The sequence below is a fragment of the Sinocyclocheilus rhinocerous genome, unplaced genomic scaffold (assembly GCF_001515625.1).
Source record: "Sinocyclocheilus rhinocerous isolate Xijiao unplaced genomic scaffold, SAMN03320098_v1.1 scaffold430, whole genome shotgun sequence".
In the NCBI taxonomy this organism is placed as follows: domain Eukaryota; kingdom Metazoa; phylum Chordata; class Actinopteri; order Cypriniformes; family Cyprinidae; genus Sinocyclocheilus; species Sinocyclocheilus rhinocerous.
The window spans coordinates 759,721-771,788 of NW_015668442.1; the positions used below are offsets into that span (position 1 = coordinate 759,721).

The 12,068-nt window shown below is 33.6% G+C and overlaps 1 protein-coding gene across 1 annotated transcript in view; it reads left to right on the forward strand.

Annotated features, from left to right (window-relative positions):
• LOC107734018 (trafficking protein particle complex subunit 9-like) overlaps positions 1–12,068 on the forward strand; it is a 181,729-nt gene that overhangs the window by 141,975 nt on the left and 27,686 nt on the right. Inside the window, exon 17 of the mRNA XM_016545874.1 lies at positions 8,767–8,909. Within this exon, the coding sequence (XP_016401360.1) occupies positions 8,767–8,909 (143 nt within the window). The remainder of the gene's footprint in view (positions 1–8,766; positions 8,910–12,068) is intronic.

A 12,068-nucleotide genomic window follows, 5' to 3' on the forward strand; every position in this document is an offset into this window, starting at 1 on the left:
GTGAGCCGAGTCAGCTGACATCAAGTGAACATTTGAGTCAGTTGTATGAGGGGTGTCTTTGGAAATGGATTCAGTGATAGACTTCAATTTGTCTGAAAAGTAATGAGAAAAGTTATTCACAAGCACCTCAGAACCAGAAATAACATGTTGTGGAGGGTTAGTGAGTTTGTTGACCATAGCAAACAGAGATTTGGGCCTGCACATGGAATTCTTAATGGTAGAAGAGACATATGAGGATCTTGCAGCATTGAGGGCTGTATGGTAATTGAGCAAATGTTCTTTCAAAACCAAAGAGTGCACAATGAGTCCAGTTTTCCTGTACAGTCTTTCCAAGCGACGTCCCAAAGCTTTCATTGCTCGAAGTTCCAGAGTGAACCAAGGTGAAACGTGCAGATGGAACCAGTCTAGTTTTAACAGGAGCATGTTTCTCAAGTATTTGGGAAATGGTATTATTATAGATGCTGCAGATTTCTGATGGACAGTTGGATAATAAACAATCTGACAAGGTAGAAACCCTTATTGAATCAGAAAAAGCAGAACAGCAGAACAGATTTTAGGATTAGTGAGCATTTTTTTCACAGGCGATGTAGAAATTGGAAAACTAAAACTGAAGTTTAGTAGTTTGTGATCTGAAAAATCTAAATCAGTTGCACTAACAAGAATATTATATAAGCCTGATGTACATATAAGATCCAATATATGACCCCTGGAGTGAGTAGCATAAGTTACATGTTGAGTTAGACTGAAACAGTCCAGAACAGACATCAATTCGTTGCATTGTACAGTGTTTTCATGTATATTAAAATCACCAAGAAAAATTACAGATGAATAACTAGCACAGACAAGAGTAAGTAACTCACTAATCTCAGAGAAAAAATATGAATAAAATTTTGGAGGTCGATAAATTTTGGAGGTCGATAAATTAAGAATACAGCCATTGATGTTTTGCCAGTCATTTTCAATGCAAAATATTCAAAAGTCATGGAACTCAATCTTAGATACTTTGATACTCTCACGTAGGGCTGGGCGATATAGCTAAAAAATATATCAACGATATATGTTTCATATCGTTCGGTATCGATAATTATTGACATTTTTTATAACCTTTTTTAAAACAGAGCAATATAATTTTTTTATTTATTTAACCACTGTATTTTTAATTTGCCCACTTTATTAAGACAAACAACAAATATATATAGGCATATATATTATTTTTTAACAGTCAAACACAAAATAAAATTTAAACAAATCTCTCCTTTCTTATGTTTTATATGCAGATTAAATAAGTCTAAAGGAAACTTTTGACTTGTTTCCCGAGGCCACAGGAGGGCGCAATGAGCAAAATAATGCAGCGCATTAAACTGTCAATTCAAATAAATGTCTATAAAAACGTGCATAACGTCTAAATTAACATATATAAAACAAATATAATTTTGTAAACTGCATAAACAATTATGAACAAAACAGCATCATGTGTTTATGCATTGCTTAGCCTAATACAAAGAGCCAAATTGCCGATCACACAGATTGCATTTAAAAACAAATGAGATGCAGTGAAATGAAATAAACCTTCACAAATTCGCGTCGCATTTTCTAAACGTTAAAACTGTTTTAACTTTCCATCTCTTGCATGAGACGCAAGTGCAGCAGTCATATTTGTCCGTCTAAAAATGTATTGAATATGCGTTCTGTGTGAATGGCTTGGTTTCGGTTTTAACCTAATCAAGATCTTCTACGCATTGAGCTACTATATTTCTCTAATATTTTGAACGAATAACACAGCAGCGGCGCGTCTCGTGGGCTAGACTAACAAAACATTAAAATGCAACGTCACTTACCTCATCATCACCGCATCTCGCGCACCACTGATGATGCTCCCTTCGATTGTACCATTTTTGCATTCAATGCAAATGTTTATTTTAAATTCGACTAATATTAATGTTTTTATTCACAATCTCCTCATCACAGGCAGGCACAGCACTCAATTCAACGACAAACTACAGCCAACCCTCCACCTCTACGATGGAGACGAGATTGAGAGAAATAGATGTACCCAGGTGGTGTTAAGAGGTTTAAACTGAAAAGGTCATTGGGCACCTTCCAGCTTTCCGTCAAAAGTAGCATGTCCAGGTTTGCGTCAATGATAATGTCATTTAGCACTGATGCTTTATCAGTTATAGGCAGTAAAACATGAGAATTCACTTCTTTTCAGTCTTTCATATGCACTGTATCCATAATATTCTGTCTTTCTCTTCAGAACAGCTTAGTATGACTAGAGATGAAGAGTAACCGGCATTTTAGGCTGACATTGAGATGGCTGTGACAGTCAGACAGAGACTGACAGCTCTTTCAGCATAGTGCTGGAGGTTTTACTGTTATTTAAGCACCTCCTGTTGTGTTTTTCCTGTATGTTGCATATTTATGCCTCTCAAAATCATAATTAGTCCTTCTCCTGCTCTACACTAGTCTTGTAGATCGGTCCATACTACAGCCATCATTTGATTGAGATGTAGCAACATGAGTTCTTTTTTTAAAGGCATTTTTAGAGTATTTACATTTTTTGAATATGAAAATGACAACATTTGTTTGAATTTTCTTCATTTGTTCCTTCATTTTTCATTTGAGCGTTTTTTTTTTTCAATTATTCATCTGTTCTTTCATTTTGTTTGTTTGTTCATTGGTAAATTAATTATTTTGTAGTTTAAATAATTTTTGTAGGAATTTATTAATTGGTTTGTTAATTCATTAATTTGTTTGTCCATGAATTTGTTCATTCATTTTATATATATAAATATAAATATATACAATATATATAAATATATATTGATGATATCATATAAAAATGGCCTGGACTTCTTCTCTACCCCGCTCTGTGTATCCAGTCTATTAACTCTTTAACTTTCTCTTTTATCTCAATTTAGTTCAGTTTCAATTCAGTGCTGCTTTATTAGCATGACTATTGGAGTACAATATTGCAAAAGCATTAAGGACTCTCTCTCTCTCTCTCTCTCTCTTTCTCTCTCTCTCTCTCTCTCTCTCTGTAGTAATGGTCTGTAAGGAGGATGTAAATGAAAATGTCAGAGATCTTTATGAAGTGTATTAGATTTCACATCCTCCTCTTGTAAGCCGTAAAACTCTGGGTTCTTAATAACTGTTAGGACATGACTGAGGGGCAGCGGGCTAAACGAAGGGTTCAGAAGGGTTAAACGAACGTCTGTGTTTGCATGAGCAGAATATTTCTGCAGTTAATATTGCAGCGGTGCAGCAATGATATTAGGGCCGTTTGAAAGCTTTTGACAGTCTGAGGGGAGTCTGCAGTGATCACCTTCACGCTCCCGCTGGAGCTCTTCAACATTCATCCATTTCCGCCCGAAGGTCTTTGCTCTGTGTTTATGAAACCTGAAGATCTCGTTTCACATAAGATTTCGTTTCAGTACATCCTAGAGTTTCATTTAGTCTGCCTGCATCTTATTTCAGTCATTCACATTTGTTAGTTAGTTCATTCATTTGCTTGTTCATTATTGTCCCTTCATGTGCTGATGCCTCTTATTGAATGTATTTGTTTTTCATTCATTCACTTTTTGTTTGTTGATTCCTTTTAGTCTATCTGTTAGTTCATTCAGTTGTTTATTTATTTTTTTCATATGTTCATTCATTCACATATTTGTTTATTTTTTCTTGAACCCCTTCTCAAGCCCCCCCCCCCATTTCGACATGGGGACATATATGACATATCCAAAATAAAAAGGTTGCTGCTCATGAGTCTTTCTGACTAGATACGTAATCAACATATGTTCACAAAGCTGACACTTGAAAGTTTACTGTTCAAGACTTAGAATTACTCAAACTGTTATGAATGTAAAGATATATAAGCTCAAACATAAAAACAAAAATAAAAATATAAATATAAAGAATATTTTTTAAATGTTAATTATTGAGTTTAAATCACTAATTTATTTGTTTCTTCATTCATGCATCTGCTTGTTCATATTGTCATATTTTTATTGATTTTTAATCATGGCATATTTTGTTTGTTTATTAATTTATGTTTTAGTATAATTTGTTCATAAATTACATTTTCTTTTTTGCTCATTAATTTTTCTTTTGTGCATTCATATGTTTATTCATTAGTTAATTTATTGGTATATTCATTAGTTTGAATCTAATTTTTATATATTACACATTTTTATGTATTTTTATAATTCATTTATTATAATTCATTTGTTATTCATTCTTTGATTTATTGAGTTCAGTAAATTTTCCATTCATTCATTCATTCATTCGTTCGTTCATTCATGTGTTTGTTCATTCATTCGTTTGTTTATTAATTTGTTTATGCGTTTGTTCATTCATTCATTCATTTATTTGTTTGTTCTTTCTTTCTTTCATATTTGTTCATTCGTTCGTTCATTTGTTTTTGTTCGTGCATTCATTCATGTGTTTGTTCCTTCATTTATAGTCTTCATTTGCTCATTGTTTTAAATTCTGTTGTTCATTTGTTCATTAGTTCCTTTATTTATTTGTACATGCATTGGTTTGGTAATTTGTACATTAATTATAATCATCATTTGATTAATCCATGTATGCATTTTTTGATTGATTTATTCATTCATTTGTTAGTTATATTGTTTGATCATTTGTTTGTAGTTCATGTATTTGTTCATTAGTTCATTTTTTTTTCCAATTGTGCATTCATTTGTTTATTTGATGGTTCTTTCATTAGTTTGTTTGTTCATTCATTTGTACGCTCATTAATTTAATTTGTACATTAGAATTATTTTTAAATAATTCATTAATTTATTTCTTCATTAGTTCATTCAACATCAGTATAGATACTCTCTATGGAGGACCAAACCTGCAGAAATAAAAAATAAATAAATAAGCAAATAAATAAACTCGGGTGATCAGACCGCAGGCTATTAAATTCACTGTGTGTCAGCACATCTCTCTCTCTCTCTCTCTCTCTCTCTCACTCTCTCACTTTATGGTTTGTTCTATCTTTAGCTCTCTGTGTGATTGAAATAGCTTCTCTCCGGAGGCCAGCAGCTCTCAGTGCACACACACACACACACACACACACACACACACACACTCAGTGGAGCGTAGCGATTGAACGGGGTGAGGTTTCACACAACAGGAGAGTGAATGTGGATCACTCCAATAGGCCCTGCAGGAAAACCCTACAAACCCAATACACACACACACTCTCGTTTGTCGTCTTCTCTTTCTAGAAAGCATCACACACACTCTTTTTCTGTTCTCTCAGAGCCAGAGGTCTGCACAGGGCGCGGGAGGCAGGAGGCCGTCAGAATAATGAGACCAATGAGATCTGTTTTCCCTTTAGATGTCTTTCTTTCTATCTTTGTCTTCTGTTCTTCCTTGTTCTGTAGTTTTATTGCCTCCTCATCCTCTCAAACTCAGAAGTGATGCTGTCGGCCCCTCATTTAAGAAAATCTCTTAAGATCAAGCCCTGCTGGAAAACATCTGCTGCTCGGATCTTTCTCGCCCTGAGATTGTGATGTTCCTGTTTCACATTTCATATGTATGGACATGAATCTGTGAAAATAACCCCTATAAATGGTTATTTTTACACAAAAAGGACGAGATTCCTAAAAATAGCACACTCCATTTCTTGGAGTCTGTGCACAGGATTTCATCAGTCAGCTGGGAAACGAGTCTTTTTGTTTTGAGTGGTAGATAAAATAGATATATCAGTATGCTGTGGATATGAATCTATCTTTATATTCTGATTTTATTTTGTTATTTTTCTTTTTATGTTCATCTATTAATTACATTTTTTTTATTTTTGTCTACACTGTGCATAAAGTGCAACATTTACTTGCCTATTTTTTAATATGTTTGTCCAGTACTTTTTGTTCTATATTGTTTTGTTAGTATGTTTGTTTGTTCATCAGTTTTCATTAGCTAATTTGTTTATTTATTAATATTCTCATCTGTTATGTTGTTATTTGTTATCATTTGTTATTTATATTTTATCATTAGTTCTCTTAATTATTCTCTATACACTACCATTAAAAAGTTTAGGGTTTTCTTTTTCTTTTCTTTTCTTTTTTGAAAAAAAAAAAGCTCAATGTAGCTGAATTAATTTCATGAAATATACATTAAAAACAGAAATATTCTGAAATATTATTACAATTTAAAATAGCTTTTTTTCTATTTTAATATATTAAAGCATTTAATGCTCAAGAAATCATTCTTCTTATTATCAATGTTAAAGCAATTGTGCTGCTTAATATTTTTGTGGAAACTTTTTTTTTCCAGAATTCTTTGAATAAAGTTTTTAAATATAAATATAATAAAAAATATAAATATAAAAAAGATTTAAAATATAAATCTTTTATAACATTATAAATGTCTTTACTGTCACTTTTGATAAATTTAATGTATCTATATACAGAATAAAAGTATTAATATCTTTTAAAAATCGTACTGACCCTGAACATTTGATTAATTTGATTAAATCATTTGTTTATTCATTATTGTCCATACAATAACCTATTGTTTTGTTGGTTTGTTTATTTTGTTCAGTAGATGTTTGTTCATTTTATTAATATGATCATTAATTTGTTACCTGCATAGTTCTGCTTGTCTTTAATTTTGTGCGTTTGCTTATTTGTTCATCTCTTAATTGATTTACTTATTCATTTCTTTCTTTATTTCTTCATTCATCTGTATATTCATACATGCATTCCTTGATAGCTCTTGGATTTTTGTGAGATGCTGTAGTTTATGAGGTTCAAATGTTTTGTTTGAGACACGCATTGCGTGTTGTATACTGTATGCATGTTCTGTTTTGCCCCTTCAGACAGTGTGATTTTGATTTACCCAGCCCTAAACTTCACGTAAAACAGCCATGTTTACATCAGATGTTTACATCACCTGTTTTAGTGGGATGTTCTTGGTCAGCATATGTTATAAAGTGGACCAGAATCCAATCCTTGAGCAGTCTGGCGGTGCATCTTCATGAAAGCAGTTTTCTGTTTTGATGGTTTTTGCACACCGATTACACTTCTGAGCTCCATTTGCGTGATGAGATGACACTCTGTTTTAAACCGTTTGCGCTGGTGAGGTCTGGTAAGACGAGGCAAGATGAGTGACAGCGATGATGGAATTTTAAAAGGTTTCACTGTTGCTTTTTAAGCAGGAAATGCACTTTAACCATTTAAATAATGTTTACACGATGCTCCCCCTTTTAAGTAGATTACAGAGACATGGGGAAAATGGGAAAGTTTGTTCTGGAAGAATCCGCAGTTCTGGCAATATGCAGAGATGCAGGGAAGGCCAAGATGAGACACACACACACACTTTCTCTCAGCCCCCGGACTGACTCAGCTTGTCCTCCTCTTTCTGCATTCACTCCATTCACTCTTTCATTACTCTTTCATATTTCATTACATTATATTAGTTTTTTCATTCTATTTTTTATTCTTTTGTACTTTCTTTTCTGCTGATATTTATCTTCTTTGTAGTCATCACCATGGGATAAAAAAAGAGAGTTGCAATTTTTTTCTTGCAATTCTAAGTTTATATCTCACACTTCTGACTTTTTTTTTGCAAGATAAAACTCTGGAATTGTGAGATATGAAAAAAAGTCAGAAATTTGAAAAAAAAAAAAAAAAATTGCAATTACCTTTTTTTTTTTTGTTCCGTGGCGAAAAAAAAAAAACAGAATAGTGAGATATAAACTCAGATTTGCAAGAAAAAAGTCAGAAATGTGGGGTAAAAGATCACAATTAGCTTTTTCCTTATTTATTATTATTATTATTATTATTATTATTATTATTCATTATTGTGAACTCAGAATTGTGAGAAAAAGCCAGAATTTTATATCTCACAATTCTGACTTTTTTTGTGAGATAAAATAATTGCATATTTGATATAAACTAAGAATTGTAAGATATATACTCAGAATAGCAAGAAAAAAAGTCAGAAATGTGAGAAATCTCAATTACCTATATTTGTTTATTCCAAGGCAGAAAAAAAAAAACATAATTGCAAGATGTAAACTCAGAATTGAGATATAAAGTCAGATTTGCAATAGAAAAAAAAAATCAAAATTGTAAGATGAGAGTTTATGTCTTGCAATTTTTATATTGTTTCTCAGAATTCTTCAGAATTCTTTCCTTTGTACTGGCAATGAAAATAAGCATTTTTTTTCACAATTTATTTACCATTCAAACTGGACTTTCTTTCATTTGTGGAACATAAAGAATTTCAGAGCTGCTTTTTTCCCCATACAACTAAAGCAGAGAGTGACCAGTGGCTTTTAAGCTTCATAAAGGACAAAAAAGTACCATAAAAGTACCAAACAGTAAATATGACTTCTGCACTATACTTCAAGTCTTTTGAAGTCATGACATCTTATTTGGGTCTCTCATACAAAGCTATGAAATGACTGGGGGCAGGACACAAGATACATGGACTACTTATACGGTGCTTTTATGGCGCTTTCATGTTATTCTTGGAGATTGACAGCCTCTACATGCTTTCATGGTATGAAAAAGACCAGCGTCAAGAGTTTCAAATGACGTGGGATATGAGTAAACGACAACAGTTTTCTATTTTGGGTGAGCTGTTCCTTTAATGTTCCTGTTAAAGGTCATGTGATCATAAGAAGCCATTCAGGATTTATGATTTTGTGTCACTGATTTGCTTTCTTCAATTGTAAATGAATTGGTCTGTGCTTCCATGATTCTGGTCTGTTTCAGTGATTAGTTTTTTTTCTCTCTGTCTGTCTTTCTGTAGACACTGGAGGCTGTGTTGACCTTTAAATACAGCGGAGGAGCTGGTCAGGTGGAGGGCTACTCCCGCGAGCTCAGTCTGGGGGTCAGAGTGGATGTTGAACCTTCAGTTTTCTTCACACGAGTCAGCACTTTACCTGCCACCAGGTATCAAACAATATATTTACTCCATACTCAAGAGGCAAGCCTCTGCTTACATGTCTTAAACACACCATATTTAGCTCTTTGTAGCATTTTTTTTTCAGGACAGTTATATTGTTACCCAGGGTTTCTTGCGGTTTAGATTTTTTTTTTTTAATCTGACACCTACAATTAAAGGAATGGTTCACCCAAAAATGGAAATTCCGTCATTAATTATTCACCCTCGTGTCATTCCAAACCCGCAAGACCTTCGTTCATCTTCGGAACACAAATTAAGATATTTTTGATGAAATCCGAGAGCTTCCTGACCCTGCATAGACAGCAACACAACTACCACGTTCAAGGCCCAGAAAGGTAGTAAGGACATCATTAAATTTTAAATATTTAAGACTTAACATTTTAATGCAATATTGTTGATTATTTGATTATTATATAATTATTATATTTTTATTGGTGTGTATATATAGTAATTTATTAAAAGACAATATTTTTAATTATATTACTATTTTTATTCAATAATAATACAATTTTAATTTCATTTAATTAAATTTGATGTATTTATTTGTTATCTATTTTTAATTTTTAAGAATTTTAAGTCTAACATATACAGTATGTTACGGGGCAGTCGGATGGATAGAGATAGACTCTCTAATGGATAGAGAGTCGGACTTGTAACCTGAAGGTTGTGGGTTCGAGTCTCAGGTCCGGCAGGAATTGTCGGTGGGGGCAGTGAATAACCAGTGCTCTCTTCCACCATCAATAACACGACTGAGGTGAGACCCTTGAGCAAGGCACCGAACCCCCCACTGCTCCAGGTGTGTGTTCACGTGCTAATTATTTATGAAAACATTTCATGAAATTCAGTGTGTTTTATAAGGCATTATAAATTCCTTCTATAGAATTCCTTCTATTACACATTATATATACAGTACAGGCTTGATAGGAACGGGAAGCGTTTACACACGTACACTCTCAGACACACTAATGTTCACAGCCTCTTGAAGAATCCACTCGAGCGCGGTGCAGTTCTTCAGCTCACTACCTCTGAGGAGATGAAATAATGTTCCTGAGATGAAAATCTTCTAGACATTTCTGGGCGGTGGGTCCAGACAAATGGCCCATCGTCTGCTCTGAATAATGCAGGCAGAGTAGAGGTCTGTTCCACACCACAGATCTGATGAATACTCATTGGTCTGCCTGGATTATTTCTCTTTAAAGCTTCTTAAAGATGCGGGAAGATGCTTTCCTAACACGTGAAGGGGCCTGTGACTAATGTCTGTGTGTCTAATTCTCACCCACACCTCTTACACCTCTTATAATGTACAGCGTGTGTGTGTGTGTGTGTGTGTTTGACCAAGTAAATTTAACAGGATGTTGAGGATGTTGTCAGTTTAATTACTAAACTCTCTACTAAACACCATTAACACACGCCCACAACACACACTTCGCCATTGCTTTTAGACACACTTAACACACAAATAATACTGGAAGACCATTAAATGAAAAAGAACCTTCTTAAAAAAGCTTTTATCTCTGGTGTGGTGTGAGCGGATGTAGTGAGACGAGGACCTCCAGAGGAAAGAAAACATTAAAATGCCAAATAAAAGAAAGCTACTGTCTTCATGACATTTTATCTTTCACAAATCCAGTGCTTTAAAGGATTGATTAGGGTTCAATACAGCTTAAACTCACAGCTCAAAACATGTGCATTAATTCACTTATAATGGAAGTCTATGGAGCGAAGCATTCAGGATGATTCAAAGCAGAAACGTGCAATTGAATATATTAATTATTCATCGGTATTGTTTTTAGCTATTTTTAGACGTTTTTAGACTTTTTTTTCTCACAAATGAATTTTGTCAGATTTTTTTTTAGATATAAACTCAGAATTCTGAGAAAAACAACTTTAAATTGTGATATGTACACTCAAAATTGCAAGAAAAAGTCAGGACTCTTGAGTTAATATTTCTCAGTTCTGACTTTATTTCTGAATTTAAGTCCGAATTGTGAGATAAAAGTCGTTATTACCTTTTATATTTTATTATCCCATTATGGAAAGAGATTTATTTCTCTCAGTTTGATTTCTGAGAAAAAAAGTCAGAATCATGCGATATGTTAACTCAGAATTGCAAGAAAAAAAGTCACAATTTTAGTTTATATTTCTCAATTCTGAATGTATTTACGAATTTAAGTCTGAGGCAGGCTTCCATAATTCTTTTTTATCTTGTGGTGGAAATGGGCTTCCAGAATTAATATAGTATTTTTTTGTTAAATTATTACATATAAAAATAGTAAATATGGCTGTTTATAATTGTTTTTGAGTCATATAATCGTAACATAAATTTATTGTAAATTTCTGTGTATTTAAATGTTAAGTAGTAGTAGCTAAGAAGTAGTAGTAATTGATAATAGATGGCAATATAATAAATTTATGAAAATCTGTTATTGTCGTTTACATTTTTTTAGATATTTTGTTATAGTAAATAAATATATTAATGTGTATTAAATATATTATTGTTACAGTGGGGGAAATATTTATTTGATCCCCTGCTGATTTTGTAAGTTTGCCCACTTACAAAAAAATTAAGGGTCTGTAATTTTTATGGTAGGTTTATTTTAACGACAGAATGCCAACCAAAAAATCCAGAGAAACACATTATATAAAGGTTAGAAATTGATTTGCATTTCACTGAGTGAAATAAGTATTTGATCCCCAAGCAAAACATGACTTAGTACTTGGTGCAGAAACCATTGTTGGCAAGCACAGAGGTAAGACGCTTCTAGTAGTTGGTCACCAGGTTTGCACACATCTCAGGAGGGATTTTGATCCACTCCTCTTTACAGATCCTCTCTAAATCCTCAAGGTTTCTTGGCTGTCGTTTGGCAACTCGAAGTTCCAGCTCCCTCCACAGATTTTCTATAGGATTGAGGTCTGGAGGCTGGCTAGGCCCCTCCATGACCTTAATGTGCTGCTTCTTGAGCCACTTCTTTGTTGCCTTGGTGGTATGTTTCGGGTCATTGTCATGCTGGAAGTGTTCTGGCTGAGGGAAGGAGGTTCTCGTCCAAGATTTTACAGTACATGGCCTCGTCCATTTGCCCCTCAATGTGGTGAAGTCGTCCTGTACCCTTAGCAGAAAAACAGCCCCAAAGCATAATGTTTCCACC